The 17,693-nt window shown below is 43.4% G+C and overlaps 1 protein-coding gene across 1 annotated transcript; it reads right to left on the bottom strand.

Annotated features, from left to right (window-relative positions):
- Positions 1–1,340: 1,340 nt before the first annotated feature.
- Positions 1,341–11,989, bottom strand: LOC138360200 (golgin subfamily A member 3-like). The gene is made up of 4 exons (XM_069320144.1): positions 11,279–11,989; positions 4,157–4,402; positions 2,495–2,644; positions 1,341–1,427 (listed from the first exon to the last, which is right to left on the bottom strand). The coding sequence occupies exons 1-4, from the start codon at positions 11,987–11,989 to the stop codon at positions 1,341–1,343; spliced, it is 1,194 nt and encodes a 397-aa protein (XP_069176245.1).
- Positions 11,990–17,693: the final 5,704 nt, after the last annotated feature.

The raw sequence follows: 17,693 nt of genomic DNA, 5'->3' as shown, positions 1-17,693 counted from the left end.
TAGACATATGATCTACCTATATAAGGGGCCTCGTAGCCTGGTGGATAGCGTGCAGGACTCGTAATTCTGTGGCGCGGGTTCGATTCCCGCACGAGGCAGAAACAAATGGGCAAAGTTTCTTTCACCCTGAATGCCCCTGTTACCTATCAGTAAATAGGTACCTGGGAGTTAGTCAGCTGTCACGGGCTGCTTCCTGGGGGTGGAGGCCTGGTCGAGAACCGGGCCGCGGGGACACTAAAGCCCCGAAATCATCTCAAGAAGATACCCAATTCTTACTGAAAATCACAATGTCATCCAAATATGCCCTACAATCTGGCATATCCTTCAACAAAGAATTCTTTAATTTCTGAAAAGTGGCTGGAGCATTCCTTAATCCAAAAGGCATTACATTAAACTCGTAAGCCCCATCAGGAGTGATAAATGCTGTCACTTCCCTTGCAAAATCTGTAAGAGGTATCTGGTGATATCCCTTAGATAAGTCCAATTTAGATACAAATTTAGCATGACCTATAGTATCGACACAGTCCTCCAACAAAGGTAAAGGATATACATCAACTACAGTTACCTGGTTGAGTTTTCTATAATCCACTACTAATCTCCACTTATCTTCTGGTTTTGGTACTAATAGACATGGCGAACTCCAGGAACTCTGACTGGGTTTAATGAACCCATGTCGAAGAAGATAATCAACCTCCTCCTGGATGATACGACGTTTCACGGGTGTCACTCGATAAGGGTGCAGCCGAATTGGAGGTACATTTGTCAGGTTAATGTCGTGAGTAATGAGAGAAGTCTGAGTGGGGACCTCCCCAAACAAGTTAGAAGACATCTCCAAAAGGACCTGGAACTCTGCTCTCTCTTCATCCTGCAAATGACACAACAATTCTTCCCCGGAACTGCTGGAATTAGACAAACAAGAATTACCATCTTCTTCTGCAACACTCGATTCTTCAGGATTTACCTCCTCAGCATCACAACAAGCCACAATACTAGGCCCATAATAAGCCTTCAACCGGTTTACATGTACACTCATGGTCTGTCGTTTCTGCTTGGGATGGCAAACTTTGTAAGTAACTTCCCCAAGACGTTTTACTACTTGATACGGTCCTGCAGATTTATGAGACATAGACGTATCCATACAAGGCTTCAAGACCAATACCAAATCTCCTGGCTCAAAAACTCTGAGTTTGGCCTTGAACCTCTGGTCATGTTTCTGCTTCATTACCTGTTGTTGTTCACTTAGATGTCGTAAGGCCAACTCCCTCGTTCTGAACAGCTTGCTCTTTACATCCGTCAGGTAACGCTCACTCTGCCTGGCTGTAACATCTCCTAACATTTTCTCATGTAACATCTTTAAAGGTCCTCTCACTTGATGTTCGAATACAAGCTCGAAAGGAGAACAGCCTAGGGCTCTGTGCAATCCATCTCTAGCCGCAAACAAAACAAATGGTAAATTATCATCCCAATGTCTGGGTGAATCTTCCCCAGTTGCCTTCATCATTTTCTTGAGAGTTTGGTGGAACCGCTCGATTCCCCCCTGACTCTGAGGATGGTAAGGACTAGAAAAATTGTGCTTTATACCAAATGAATTACAAAAATGTTTAAAGGTGGTGGAACAAAAATTACTCCCATTATCAGTTTGAATTATACGGGGCATACCAAATAGTGAGAAAAATCGTTCCAACTGCCTTATAATGGTAGAAGCTCTAATGTTACATAAAGCATACGCTTCAGGGAACCTGGTGGTCATACATAAAATTGTAAACATATACATATTTCCGGATTTGGTACGGGGTAAAGGTCCGACACAATCCAGTACCACATGAGTAAAAGGCTCCTCTGGCACTACAATAGGGTATAATGGTGCTCGTGGCACAGTCTGATTAGGCTTACCAACAGTTTGACACACAACACAATTGTGGTAATATCTGACAACATCTTTTTTAAGTTTTGGCCAATAAAAAAGTTTACAGATCTTATGATACATACTGGTAATGCCTTGATGGCCTCCCACCTGGTCATCATGAGCAGCTTCCCGCCAAACACTCACCGAAACTACGACGTTGGTACAACGTTCGAACAAGTTTTAACACCACCTAACTAGTTATAACAACCAATATAGCAAGTTGTAACAATGTTCTAATACGTCATAAACACATTAGACCAAGATGTAACAACTTTATTACAAGTTGTAACAAGCGGAAAATAGAGACAGTTACAGTTTGTGTTTCCAGGGTTGCAATACCTGCTCCCTATACTCTGTTGGCACAACGAACTGGGTTTTAGACTCACAATCATCTGATGAGGGAGTTCCTGATGGTCTCCATCTTCTCATCAGACATTGATCCTTGAAATAACAACCCGCACTCTCCTCCAAAGTATCAATGGAGTCGGCTGCTTCTGCATAACACTCAGCAAGACTGGGATCAGTACTCTGTAACTTACGCAAGGTCTGGAACTCTACAGCTGGAGCGAGCGGGCAAGGAACTGGTACCTGGGCCACCTCTTCTAGACCATCTGGGTCAGAATAAATTAGGGCTTGGGCACCGGCCTCACTCTCGGCATCCGCGTGATCTAAAAATGTATCTTCAAGGTCCACCTCCACCTCCCTGTCTGAAGGGGTCCTGGCTTCGAGAACATCCACCTTGGTAGTAGCAGGACTTACCACACTCTGCTTACCCATGGATCTGGTCACAACACAGGCTGGATAAATGACACCATCATCCGCATCTGGTTGAGCCAGTACTGCACTAGGTTTAGTATACATAACAGGACAATCGGTCCCAATAACTTGACACTTGTCAAAATCATTACCTACAATGATATTAATCCCAGGAATGGGCAACTGCTCACTGACTGCTACAGTGCACCAACCTGGTGTAATAGAAGAATTCAGGTTAACCTTAATTAATGGTACACGCTGGATATGCCCTCCAAGTCCCTGCAATAACACTACCTCTCCAGTGTCTTCTGTGCTAACATCAGTAAGAACACGGCGAGAAATTAAGGACTGGGAAACACCAGTATCCCTTAACAACTGAACTGGTTTCCAGGTTCCACTAGTACATAATAGGGTTCCCGAATGTAGGTATGGATCAAAATTAGTCATCCACTTGGGCATGACTGGAGCAACATTGGCATTAAAGGTTTGTAAACCCCTACTCATAATCAGACCAGTTGGTCTCAACTCTGGGTGCAAAGCATAACAGGAATTTACTACATGACCTCTTCTCCTGCAATGTGTGCAATATCTGCTAGTGGTCGGAACAGCTGAACCCACTGCAGGCTTAATCACTACATTACTTAAGGTTTACAACCCTGTCTGTTGTGTCTCAGATTTAGGCTGTACAGGAGAAGGGTTAAGGGGAGAAGGTGAAGTAGCTGGTCGGGTTTGAAAAACATGATTTTTCTGAGCATAATGATTAGTTTTAGCATTAAAATGATTAATTGGGGCTCTAAAAGGCACTTTAGTAAGTAGTTCATGCTCATCAGCTAGCTTGGCTAGTTTTATAAGATCAGTGGTTTGTTTATTTTCAGCCATAAACAAAGCTAATATCTCTGGTAGACATCCCACTACTTCCTCAGTTACTATGAGGTCTCTCAAAGTCTCAAACTCTGTAATATTAAGTGCTTTAATCCATCTGTCAAAGTGATTTAATTTTACCCTTACAAAGTCAGAAATAGTCTGGTCATGTGCTGTTTTTAAACTTCTGAATTTTATTCTATGTGCCTCTGTGATCTGCTGGTAGGCATTTAAAATACTTTGTTGAACAAATTTAAAATCGAAAGAATTCTCAGCAGGCAAAGATGCAAATATCTCTTGAGCTTTACCCTTAAATTGTCCTTATAAAATGATAACCCATTGATCGACAGGCCAGTTCATGCTGACTGCTAATTTCTTAAAATGCAAGAAAAATATTTCTGGATCTTCTTCATTAAACTTAGGTAATTCTACATGTTTACTGTACTTGGAGGAACTATTTGTACTCTCTGGATTATTACTAGTGTTACCCAAACCTGCCGCAATCCTCTGCTGTTCCAACCTGTTATTATTTTCAGCCATACTCTGCTGAATTTTTAATTGTTTAGTTTGTTGCTCTGCCAGTTGTAACTGAGCCTCCAACCTCTGCTTGTCTGCTGCCAGCCTAGCCATTACTAATTTAGTCTCCAACTCCAACTTTAAGATTTCCACCTTGTCACTTGACTCTTCTTCTAACCCTCCTAAACACTCCTCTTCAAGTCTCTCCTCTTCCACCAAGTGTGTGACAATAACTCTTAATACTTGAGCCTTCAATATTTTACTGGAAATTCCTAGGTTCAATTTATCAGCCAGCAATAACAAACCAGACTCCTTAAAGTCTTTAATTTTACTAAAATTTGGCTGTTCCACCAGCGCAGCAACCTGATCCTCCATGGTTGGCTCAATTATCACAATTTAACACTTGAAACAACACTGAAAATTATACTTGGCCCCTGGCACAAGCTGAACACTTACCTCAAATCGTGAAGCGTTGAGAAGTTTTCACAGCAGCTCAGATTGAACAGACAATTTCACAGGCTTGATTAGGTGTCACTAGATAATAACAGAGTACCTAGGAAGGCCATTGTTATTAATAATTAGCACTGTTAATTTGTAAAAACATTACAGGGAATTAATCTTTCATCTCCCGGACAGGCCCCCATTTGTTACAAACCTTAAGACTTAGTGCGGTTCTTTCCCCGCAGTGATTAAATATATTAAATCGGCCTTGCCAACTGGTGTCTAGGGGTAAAAGGGAATAAAACACTGCATAACTTGGAGAAACAATGTATCTACGTTAAGGATGACAAACATAACAATTAAATAGTACAGTTAATGGCCAGAAATATTCTTTAGCATGCAACAATATAAATAAAATCCTTATTGAGCAATGAGCAAGCACACCAGAACATGAATTCTTGATTGGGAAAAATCACAATCATCTAACGAGAGAATTAACCGAGTATTAGCTAAAATAACCATAACCACGGACTTAACTTAAAACATGTCTCCTCTCGACCAAAGTTGCTACGCCTCTGACCAAGCGTCGGATCCCAGGGCAGGCGTCAACCACAATATCAATTAAATATCCACATAAACTATTGTGGAAATTCTACTAACAAAATGTAGTACTAATATTCAAATCACTATTAATCTTAAAAGTTAAATGATGATAAATCTTAAGAGTTAAAATATAATGATGTTACATTACTCAATATAATTTACTGGCAAACAATAATAAGAATTAGTCAAAGGTAAACTATACTCACTCGCTTGACATCAAGTTCCCACACTGGCCACATCCAAATATGGTCATCCCCCCACACAGAGAAACCAACATGAAAATACTTCAATTTCTTCAAAAAAAGCCTCATACTATATAATGCAACTCGGCACACTACAGCATGCTGCAATATATATCATACAATATTCTAATATCATCCAACTGGATACTATACTAATTATAGAACAAGACAATAAAGTAATATAAGCATCAAGAGTAATGTTAGAATCCTAGTAAGATTCGTAACAGTGTACATCACCAGCATCATCGTCTTCACCATAACAGGTTCACACGCAACGAACACAAAACGTTGCTGCAACCTCCACTAATGTTTCCGAACTGGTGTGGGAAAGAAACGTTTCAAGTATGGTTCAACAGGCATATGAGCAACCTTTAATCCAAGATTGTCAAAAGTATTTCTTTATATAATTTGGCAAATGCTATCTTTTCTAACATTAGTTTCTCCTTTACATGTTACAAAAATCATTTGTTCATGTTTAAACGTCAAATTGAAGTTCATTACAAATATACATTTTGAATGTTGCTTCATAGTTGTAGGAAACAATCTTATAAAATTTAGTTACTCGGAGATATATTAGATTATTATTTCTTTTCATGTAGATTATATTGGCTTATATATCACGATTTGTTCCCTTAATATATTAAAAAAAATTCCATATACATTTATTAATTTTTATATCATTTTGCAACATACATTAATATTAATTATGAATGTTGTGTCTGAGTTGAATGAAAGGGTACAAATTATTTACTTTGGTGTACAAAGGTGTACAAAACATTTATAAAAAAAATAACACTATTTGCTAACTTATATATTTAATAATACGGTTTTTTATGTTAAGCACCAATGGGTGAGTACAACTACATGACTGCAACTAGGGGGAGTACAAGTAGGTGAGTAGAACTAGGGTAATAAAACTATATATAATAAAACTTCATAGTCTCCGTGGTGTAGTGGTAAGCCTGGCGTTCCGCGAGCGCTATGTCATGGGTTCGTATCCTGGCCGGGGAGGATTTACTGGGCTCAATTCCTTAACTGTAGCCTCTGTTTAACGCAACAGTAAAATGTGTACTTGGATGAAAAAACGATTCTTCGCGGCAGGGGTTCGTATTCCAGGGACCTGCCCGAAACGCTACTCGTACTAGTGGCTGTACAAGATTGTAACAACTCTTGTATATATCTCAAAAAAAAAAATATATGAGTGTAACTAAGGGAGTACAGCTAGATGAATACAACTACATGACTAAGACTAGTCTGAGTACATGTAGGTTAGTACAACTTGAGCACAACTAGGTGAATACATGTGGGTGAGTATAATTACACAAGCTATGGAGGAGTAATTACAAGTAGATGAGAACCACTAGAGAAGTAAAAGTAGGTGAAAACCAGTAGCTTAGTTAAACTAGGTGAGTACTTCAAGTGAAGTGAAGTAGAGTAGTATTGGTAGGTGAGTATACAGTTAGGTGAGTACAGTTAGGTGAGTAGAGCTAGGTGAATACAGCTAATTAAGTTGGTACAATTTGGTGAGTACAATTAGATGAGTACATCTAGGTGAGTACAACCAGGTGAGCATATCTGAGTACAGCTAAGTGTGTATGTGAACTCATCTATTTGTACTCACCTATTTATGCTTGTGGGAGTTGAGCTCTTGCTCTTTGGTCTTCCCTCTCAACTGGTGTATAGGTTCCTGAGCCTATTGGATTATATCATATGTACACTTGAAACTGTCTATGGAGACAGCCTCCACCACATCACTGCCTAATGCATTCCATTTGTCAACCACTTTGACACGAAAAAAAATTCTAACGTCTCTATGGCTCATTTGGGCACACGGTTTCCACCTGTGTACTCACCTAGTTGTGTTTACAGGGGTTGAGCACTGGCTCTTTGGTCCCGCCTCTCAACCGTCAATCAACAGGTGTACATATTCCTGAGCCTATTGGGCTCTATCATATCTACACTTGAAACTGTGTATGGAGTCAATCTCCACCACATCACCTCCTAATGCATTCCATTTGTCAACCACTCTGACACTAAAAAAGTTCTTTCTAATATCTCTGTGGCTCATTTGGGCGCTCAGTTTCCACCTGTGTCCCCCTAGTGCGTGTGCCCCTTGTGTTAAATAGCCTGTCTTTATCTACCCTATCAATTCCCTTCAGAATCTTGAATGTGGTGATCATGTCCCCCCTAACTCTTCTGTCTTCCAGCGAAGTGAGGTTTAATTCCCGTAGTCTCTCCTCGTAGCTCATACCTCTCAGCTCGGGTACTAGTCTGGTGGCAAACCTCTGAACCTTTTCCAGTTTAGTCTTATCCTTGACTAGATATGGACTCCATGCTGGGGCTGCATACTCCAGGATTGGCCTGACATATGTGGTATACAAAGTTCTGAATGATTCTTTACACAAGTTTCTGAATGCCGTTCGTATGTTGGCCAGCCTGGCATATGCCGCTGATGTTATCCTCTTGATATGGGCTGCAGGAGACAGGTCTGGCGTGATATCAACTCCCTAGTCTTTCTTTCTCTGACTCCTGAAGAATTTCCTCTCCCAGATGATACCTTGTATCTGACCTCCTGCTCCCTACACCTATCTTCATTACATTACATTTGGTTGGGTTAAACTCTAACAACCATTTGTTCGACCATTCCTTCAGTTTGTCTAGGTCTTCTTGAAGCCCCAAACAGTCCTCTTCTGTCTTAATCCTTCTCATAATTTTGGCATCGTCCGCAAACATTGAGAGAAATGAATCTATACCCTCCCGGAGATCATTTACAAATATAAAAAACAAGATAGTACCGACTTCAGAGCCCTGTGGGACTCCACTGGTGACTGGTGTGTCACCTAGTGCGTGTGCCCATTGTGTTAAATAACCTGTCTTTATCTACCCTGTCAATTCCTCTGAGAATCTTGTATGTGGTGATCATATCCCCCCCCTAATTCTTCTGTCTCCTAGCGACGTGAAGTTTAATTCCAGTAGTCTTTCGTCGTAGCTCATACCTCTCAGTCGGGAAACTAGTCTGGCGGCAAACCTTTGAACTTTTTCCAGTTTAGTCTTATGCTTGACTAAATATCGACTCCATGCTGGGGCTGCATACTCCAGGATTGGTTTGACATAGGTGGTATACAATGTTCTGAATGATTCCTTGCACAAGTATCTAAATGCCGTTCTTATGTTAACCAACCTGACATATGCTGCTGATGTTATCCTCTTGATATGGGCTTCAGGGGACAGGTCTGGCGTGATATCAACCCCCAGGTCTTTCTCTCTCTCTGACCCTTCAAGAATTTCATCTCCCAAATGATACCTTGTAACTGGCCTCCTGCTCCCTACACCTATCTTCATTACATTTGCTTGGGTTAACCTCTAACAACCATTTGTTCGACCATTCCTCTAGTTTGTCTAGGTCTTCTTGAAGCCTCAAGCTGTCCTCCTCTGTCATAATCCTTCTCATAATTTTGGCATCGTCAGCAAACATTGAGAGGAATGAGTCTCTACCCTCTGGGAGATCCTTTACATATATCAGAAACAGGATAGGACCGAGAACAGAGCCCTATGGGACTACACTGGTGACTTCACGCCAATCTGAGGTCTCACCCCCCACTGTAACTCTTTGCTTCCTATTGCTTAGGTATTCCCTTATCCTCTGGGGCACTTTACCAGTTACTCCTGCCTGTTTCTCCAGCTTATGTACCAGCCTATTATGGGGTACTGTGACAAAGGCTTTCTGACAGTCCAGAAAAATGCAGTTCGCCCAGCCTTCTCTTTCTTGCTTAATCTTTGTCACCTGATCGTAGAATTCTATTAAGCCAGTAAGGCAAGATTTACCCTCCCTGAACCCATGTTGGCAATTTGTCACGAAGTCCCTTCTCTCCAGATGTGTTACTAGATTTTATCTCACGATCTTCTCCATCACTTTGCATTGTATACAAGTCAAGGACACTGGCCTGTAGTTCAGTGCCTCTTGCCTGTCACCCTTTTTGTATATTAGGACCACATTAGCCGCCTTCCATATTTCTGGTAGGTCTCCCGTCTCCAGTGACCTACTATACACTATGGAGAGTTGCAAGCTGAGTGCCTCTGCACCCTCTTTCAATACCCATGGTGAGATCCCGTCTGAACCAACAGCCTTTCTCACATCCAGATCCAACATGTGTCTCCTGACCTCATATCTCGTAATTTCGAACCCTTCATAGGCCGCCTGGTTTACTGCCCCCTCTTCTAGCGCAGTGATCTCACCAAGTTCTATTGTGAAGACCTCCTGGAACCCTCTTGTTGAGTTCTTCATAACAACTCTTTGTCATTCTCTGTATACCTGTCCTCGCCTGTTCTAAGTTTCATTACCTATTCTTTCACTGTTGTTTTCCTCCTGGTGTTACTGTGGAGTAGCTTTGGATCGGTCTTGGCTTTGCTTGCTATATCAGTTTCATAATTTTTCTCTGCTTCCCTTCTCACACTAACATACTCAGTCCTGGTTCTCTGGTATCTCTCTCTCTCTCTCTCTGCTTTCTGGTGTTCTGTTATTTCGAAAGTTCCTCCACGCCCTTTTGTTCAGTTCCTTTGCTTCCATACATGCCCTGTTAAAGCATGGATTCTTCTTTTGCTTCTCGGATTTTTCCCTTTGGGCCGGGATAAACCTGTTTACTGCCTCCTGACACTTTTAGGTGACATAGTCCATCATGTCTTGTACAGACTTAGCTCTGAGGTTTGTGTCCCATGGTATATCCCTTAGGAAACTTCTCATCACCGAAAAATTCTCCTTTCGGTACGCCAGCCTTTTGTTTTCTAGTTCTTTTTGGGGGGAGATAAATCCTAGCTCCACCAAGTGCTCAAAGATCAATACACTGTGATCACTCATTCCCAAGGGGGCTTCCATCTTAACTTCCCTTATATCCCACTTATTGAGGGTAAATATCAGATCAAGCATAACAGGTTCATCCTCTCCTGTCATTCTTGTCAGTTCCTTGATGTGTTGACTTAGAAAGTTTCTTGTTGCTACGTCCAGCAGCTTAGCTCTCCGTGTATCTTAGCTCTCCATGCTGGTCTCTGTTCTCCCAATTTATCTTTCCGTGGTTGAGGTCCCCCATGATTAGTAGTCCACATCCATTCGTACTAGTGAGAGACACTTTTTTCTCTATTATGTTAATGATGGCCATGTTCTTTCTGTCATATTCCTGTCTGGGACTCCTGTCATTTGGTGGTGGGTTATATACGACTGCGACTATAATTTTTTGTCCTCCAGTTGCTATGGAACCTGTTATGTAGTCACTGAAACCTTCACAGCCCTGAATACCCATCTCCTCAAAATCCTAGCCTTTTCTTACCAGCAGAGCTACACCACCATCTCTTCTTCCTTCTCCCTCTTTCCTCACAACACAGTAGTCCTGTAGAAACACTGCATTTGTTATGGTTTTCGTTAGCTTTGTTTCTGTGAGTGCTATTATGTCTGTTTTTTTTCAAGTACCCATTCTCCAAGTTCATTTGTTTTATTTGTAATCCCATCTATGTTCGTGTGCATTGCCTTGAGACTCACTTTCTTCTGTTCCTTCTCATGTTCCCTTCTTGGTGAGCGTTCTGCTGATGGGGGAAGCTGTTCCATGGACGTGAGATGTAAGGTGGGGTCTCAGAGGATACTGGTGTGAGGGGTGGGGGTCTAGTAAAGGGGGGACAGAGAGGGTATGGGATGAAGGGGGAGGGAGGACAGTGGGGGAAAGGGGGACTTGGTGGGAGTAGAAGAGGGGTAGCAGGGTGGGATGGGGTGGGGGGGGGTTGGGAGAGTTGACTGAACATTTGAGTGGGGGCAGGGAGGGTTCAGGGTAGGGGGAGGTTTCTATGCAGAGGAGGGTGGTGGAGTTACCCTTCCCTCTGGTGTTACTGGGTTGCTGGTTGTGGGTTCCTCCCTCACCTCTGGAGATGTTGTGTTGGGACCTGTGTTTTCCTGGTTTTCTCCTCTCGCCCTGCGCTTCTTCCTTGCTTCTGCAGTCATGGCTCTCTCCTCCCTCGTAATGTCCCCCTGGAGGAATACTTTTTTTAATTCTTCCACATACTGCAGGTGGCTCTTCCTTGTTAGAATCTTCTCCTTTGTGGCCTCGTTTGCAAACACTATCATTATCACACGGTTTCTGTCCTTGTTGTAAAAGCCCATCCTGAAAACCTTCTCAATTTTTTGTTCAGTCCCTTCCATCTCTAGCCTCCTTAGTATTTCAATTATTGCTTCTCTGTCCTTATCGTTCCATTCTGTCCTATTAGAGCCTTCCTGATCTTCAATACCCACAGCTACAACTGATATTTTTCTTTCCAGCAGCTGACTAGAGGGCTTTGCTGCTTCCTGTGAAGTGGCTGCTTCCATGGCTACCTCCCTCACTGTAGACAATACTTCCTTGTTCTCTTTTAGCATTTCTGCAAATGTTGCTTGTACTATGGCAGTCCCTTCCAATGTATTATTTTCATCTTCTCTTTGAATGATTATCTGAGCCTCCGTCTCAGTATGGTTCTCTTTAAGGGTTTTAATCTCCTCCTTTGCTGCTGTCAGCTCGCTTTGCAGGTTGCTTATTGTATTATTCATTTCCTTCATCTCTCTTCTGATATCCTCCAAATCCTGGGAAAAAGCTTCCTTCATTTGGTCACATTGACTTTTTCCTGTTCCCTTGGCAGTCCTCGCTGCCATGTTTGTCCCTGTTCTTTCTATATCTTGATAGGGTTGGCCAGAAGGGGGGGGCAGAGAGAGAGAGGGAGAGATAGAGAGAGAGAGAGAGAGAGAGAGAGAGAGAGAGAGAGAGAGAGAGAGAGAGAGAGAGAGAGAGAGAGAGAGAGAGAGAGAGAGAGAGAGAGAGAGAGGGGATGAGAGAGAGAATGAGAGAGGGGGGTTGAGAGAGAAGGGGGGGGGGGGTGAGAATGAGGGTGAGATCTAGAGAAGCAAGAGAGGTGAGGGGGAGGGGAGTTCATGGGGGCCAAAGTGAGAGATGGAACAAGAGGTTGAGTGAAAAGGAGAGGAGATGGAGGGAGCGAGATGGGAGAGCAAGAGAGAGAGAGAGAGAGAGAGAGAGAGAGAGAGAGAGAGAGAGAGAGAGAGAGAGAGAGAGAGAGAGAGAGAGAGAGAGAGAGAGAGAGAGAGAAAGAGAGAGAGAGAGAGAGAGGGAGAGAGAGAGAGAGAGAGAGAGAGAGAAGGAGAGAGAGAGAGAGAGAGAGTAGGAGAGAGAGAGAGAGAGAGAGAGAGAGAGAGAGAGAGAGAGAGAGAGAGAGAGAGAGAGAGAGAGAGAGAGAGAGAGAGAGAGAGAGAGAGAGAGAGAGTAGGAGAGAGAGAGAGAGAAAGAGAGAGAGAGAGAGAGAGAGAGAGAGAGAGAGAGAGAGAGAGAGAGAGAGAGAGAGAGAGAGAGAGAGAGAGAGAGAGAGAGAGAGAGAGAGAGAGAGAGAGAGAGTAGGAGAGAGAGAGAGAGAAAGAGAGAGAGAGAGAGAGAGAGAGAGAGAGAGAGAGAGAGAGAGAGAGAGAGAGAGAGAGAGAGAGAGAGAGAGAGAGAGAGAGAGAGAGAGAGAGAAGGGGAGGGAGAGAGAGAGAGAGAGGGAGAGAGAGAGTAGGAGAGAGAGAGTAGGAGAGAGAGAGTAGGAGAGAGAGAGTAGAAGAGAGAGAGTAGGAGAGTGAGAGTAGGAGAGAGAGAGTAGGAGAGAGAGCGTAGGAGAGAGAGAGTAGGAGAGAGAGAGAGAGAGAGAGAGAGAGAGAGAGAGAGAGAGAGAGAGAGAGAGAGAGAGAGAGGGGGAGGGAGAGAGAGAGAGAGAGGGAGAGAGAGAGTAGGAGAGAGAGAGTAGGAGAGAGAGAGTAGGAGAGAGAGAGTAGAAGAGAGAGAGTAGGAGAGTGAGAGTAGGAGAGAGAGCGTAGGAGAGAGAGAGTAGGAGAGAGAGAGAGAGAGAGAGAGAGAGAGAGAGAGAGAGAGAGAGAGAGAGAGAGAGAGAGAGAGAGAGAGAGAGAGAGAGAGAGAGAGAGAGTAGGAGAGAGAGAGAGAGAAAGAGAGAGAGAGAGAGAGAGAGAGAGAGAGAGAGAGAGAGAGAGAGAGAGAGAGAGAGAGAGAGAGAGAGAGAGAGAGAGAGAGAGAGAGAGAGAGAGAGAGAGGGGGTGGGAGAGAGAGAGAGAGGGAGAGAGAGAGTAGGATAGAGAGAGTAGGAGAGAGAGAGTAGGAGAGAGAGAGTAGAAGAGAGAGAGTAGGAGAGTGAGAGTAGGAGAGAGAGAGTAGGAGAGAGAGCGTAGGAGAGAGAGAGTAGGAGAGAGAGAGAGAGAGAGAGAGAGAGAGAGAGAGAGAGAGAGAGAGAGAGAGAGAGAGAGAGAGAGAGAGAGAGAGAGAGAGAGAGAGAGAGAGAGAGAGAGAGTGGTAACCGACCTGTGAGATTTATATTTATTTAATTTATATGAATTTATATAGAATTTATATTTACGTTAGTTTGTATACTTCGATAGCAATTGGTATGATGATAAGTGGACTGTATTTCTACAATAATCTGACAAATCGATCCTCTACACATTAGGGGGTGTTTATATTAAATTTATATATATAAGCAGCCAATCAAACTACAGTATTAGACTACATATTATGCATTGAGAAGGTTCCGTATCTTATTGTACAGCAGGCCTTAGTCCACCAGATATAACCAGGATGTAGACACAACATTTTCCCTCGTGTGAGGTAGCTTCCATCACCCAGTAACTGGTACACAAAGCATGCTTCCTCGTCTTGACCTGTCCAAAGGGCGCTAGCTGTAAAGCCAGAATCCTAATATATGACAGCTATATCAGAGAAAACACTGTACAAGGAACCATGAAGACCTGGGCTTAATTACCTTGTTTGAGTCGATCATTTGTGATCTAACCGGGTCACCCTATATCTACTGACATTAATGGCCATAAATGAAAGATAAACGGGTTTCGGAAAGACACTTCCCTTGAGATTGATGACAGCGTGTTGATGATGGCAGATCACTACTCTGATCTTCCATAACACTTCGTCCAAGAGAATTTATTGGAGCCGAATTTGCTCCACGACTCTGGTCTAATTATAATAACAATGCTGACCACTCCCTCCTCCCTGACGCCACTGGTCTACATTGTCCAGATGACAGTAAGTGATAGAAGGGTCACATTTACTCTATTTTAATTCTGATAATTAAGTTAATTTATATGAGATGTTTTTATGATGGTAAAGTCCAAAGACTATGTATTTAAGAATAATTCCCACCATAATAGGTGGTGAATTTATAATAATATGTGGTAATGATATCCCGTTTTCTATAGACGGAAATTCCACTACAATTTACATTTTCTATGGGTAACTTGTTTATACAACACAGCAATATTATCTGTCTGTATGATATTATTATTAAATGGTGTCGGATTTTCCGACAGAGAGTAGGAGAGAGAGAGAGAGAGAGAGAGAGAGAGAGAGAGAGAGAGAGAGAGAGAGAGAGAGAGAGAGAGAGAGACAGAGAGACAGAGAGAGAGAGACAGAGAGAGAGAGAGAGAGAGAGAGAGAGAGAGAGAGAGAGAGAGAGAGAGAGAGAGAGAGAGAGAGAGAGAGAGAGAGAGAGAGAGAGAGAGAGAGAGAGAGAGAGAGAGAGAGAGGAGAGAGAGAGAGAGATAGATAGATAGATAGATAGATAGATAGATAGATATGCAGTGATACAGTGTGAGTGAGAGAGTGAGAAGGGAGAGGGAGAGGAGGGTGGCTGATATTAGTATGGTCAAACCTATCACCTAGGTACCAAATCCTGTTTGCACTCACCTAGTTGTGTTTGCGGGGGTTAATCTCTGGCTCTTTGGTCCACACGCACACTCGCACGCACGAGTGATACACGTGTGTGTGTGTGGGCTGTTTGAGAAGGGTTGGTGACTCAATGTCTTGAGGTGATGAGTTGGTGGTAGCCTGTGTGTATATGTTTTGGAGGGGTTATGGTGAGGGCGAGAGGGTGTACTCACCTAATTGTGCTTGCGAGGGTTGAGCTTTGTCTCTTTGGTCCCACCTCTCAACTGTCAATCAACTTGTGTACAGATTCCTGAGCCTACTGGGCTCTATCATATCTACATTTGAAACTGTGTATGGAGTCAGCCTCCACCACATCACTTCCTAGTGCATTCCATTTATTAACTACTCTGAAACTGAAAAAATTCTTTCTAACGTCTCTGTGGTTCATCTGGGTACTAAGTTTCCACCTGTGTCCCCTTGTTCGTGTCCCACCCGTGCTGAAGAGTTTGTCTTTGTCCACCCTGTCAATTCCAGTGAGAATTTTGTAGGTGGTTATCATGTCTCCCCTTACTCTTCTGTTTTCCAGGGATGTGAGGTTCAGCTCCTTAAGCCTTTCCTCGTAGCTCAATCCTCTCAGTTCCGGGACGAGTCTGGTGGCCTGATGGCACAGCACGTGTGCCTGTGTGTGCGTGTATTCACATAATTGTATTTACCTAGTTGTGCTTGCGGGGGTTGAGCTCCGCTCTTTCGGCTCGCCTCTCAACTGTCAATCAACTGTTACTAACTACTATTTTTTTCCACACCACACACACACCCCCAGGAAGCAGCCCGTGACAGCTGACTAAATCCCAGGTACCTATTTACTGCTAGGTAACACGGGCATAGGGTGAAAGAAACTCTGCCCATCGTTTCTCACCACCGCCCGGGATCGAACCCGGGACCACAGGGTCACGTGCCTAGCGTGCTGTCCGCTCGGCCACCGGCTCCCAAACTCACACACACACTCCTGTATATGTGTGTGTACTCACCTAGTTGTGCCTGCAGGATCGAGCATTGACTCTTGGATCCCGCCTTTCGAGCATCGGTTGTTTACAGCAATGACTCCTGTCCCATTTACCTATCATACCTGGTTTTAAAATTATGAATAGTATTTGCATCCACAACCTGTTCCTGAAGTGCATTACATTTTCCCACTACTCTCACGCTAAAAGAAAACTTCCTAACATCTCTGTGACTCATCTGAGTTTCAAGCTTCCATCCATGTCCCCTCGTTCTGTTACTATTCCGTGTGAACATTTCGTCTATGTCCACTCTGTCAATCCCTCTGAGTATTTTATACGTTCCTATCATGTCCCCCCTCTCCCTTCTTCTTTCTAGTGTCGTAAGGCACAGTTCCATCAGGCGCTCTTCATAGCCCATCCCTCCTGGCTCTGGGACGAGTCTCGTTGCAAACCTCTGAACCTTTTCCAGTTTCATTATATGCTTCTTCAGATGGGGACTCAATGATGAGGCAGCATACTCTAAGACTGGCCTCACGTAGGCAGTGTAAAGCGCCCTAAATGCCTCCTTACTTAGGTTTCTGAATGATGTTCTAACTTTTGCCAGTGTTGAGTACGCTGCTGTCGTTATTCTATTTATATGTGCCTCAGGAGAAAGATTAGGTGTTAGTCCACACCCAGGTCTCTTTCGCGCGTCGTCACAGGTAGGCTGTTCCCCTTCATTGTGTACTGTCCCTTTGATCTCCTATCTCCTAGTCCCATTTCCATAACTTTACATTTGCTCGTGTTGAATTCCAATTGCCATTTTTCTGACCATCTCTGCAACCTGTTCAGGTCCTCTTGGAGGACCCTGCAATCCTCATCTGTCACAACTCTTCTCATCAACTTTGCGTCATCAGCAAACATCGACATGTTGGACTCTACGCCTGTAAACATGTCGTTAACATATGCAAGAAATAGAATTGGTCCCAGTACCGATCATTCTGGTACTCCACTTGTTACTGTTCGCCAGTCCGACTTCTCCCCCCTTACCGTAAATCTTTGGCTCCTTCCTATTAGGTAGTTCCTTATCCATGCTAGGACCTTTCCCCCATCCCCGCCTGCCTCTCGAGCTTGAACAGCAGTCTCATGTGCGGTACTGTATCAAAGGCTTTTTGGCAATCCAGAAATATACAGTCTGCCCAACCATCTCTGACCTGTCTTATCCTCGTTATTTTATCATAGAATTCCAGAAAGTTTGTTAGGCACGATTTCCCTGTCCAGAACCCATGTTGATGTTTGTTCACAAACCTAATGTTCTCCAGGTGTGCAACCAGCCGTAGCCTAATTATTCTTTCCAGTATTTTACAGGGAATGCTTGTCAGTGATACAGGTCTATAGTTAAGTTCCTCCTCCCTATCACCTTTCTTGAAGATCGGCACGACATTTGCCTTCTTCCAGCAACTGGGCAATTCTCCCGACATAAGTGACTCATTCTGAGGGCCTGCGCTGCTTCTTTTAGTATCCACGGTATATAGTATATCTGTGTGTGTGTGTGTGTGTGTGTGTGTGTGGCTGTGTGTGTGTGTGGCTGTGTGTGTGTGGCTGTACTCACCTAATTGTACATGCGGGGGTTGAGCACTGGCTCTTTGGTTCCACCTCTCAACCG

Source organism: Procambarus clarkii, unplaced genomic scaffold (genome assembly GCF_040958095.1).
Source record: "Procambarus clarkii isolate CNS0578487 unplaced genomic scaffold, FALCON_Pclarkii_2.0 HiC_scaffold_100, whole genome shotgun sequence".
NCBI classification, from domain to species: domain Eukaryota; kingdom Metazoa; phylum Arthropoda; class Malacostraca; order Decapoda; family Cambaridae; genus Procambarus; species Procambarus clarkii.
Note: the sequence above shows the minus strand (reverse complement) of the source record. Positions and strands in the feature narration are given on the sequence as shown.

Bases quoted from the DNA above. Each gene is read 5' to 3' on its own strand.
- LOC138360200 (XM_069320144.1), bottom strand. From the start codon at position 11,989: ATGGCAGCGAGGACTGCCAAGGGAACAGGAAAAAGTCAATGTGACCAA. The intron at 4,403-11,278 runs GCGAGAGGAGAA...ATGGAGGATCAG, and splicing joins AAGCAAGGAAGAAGCGCAGG to GTTGCTGCGCTGGTGGAACA. The intron at 2,645-4,156 runs GTAATGGCTAGG...GCTACTACCAAG, and splicing joins TGGAGTTGGAGACTAAATTA to GTGGATGTTCTCGAAGCCAG.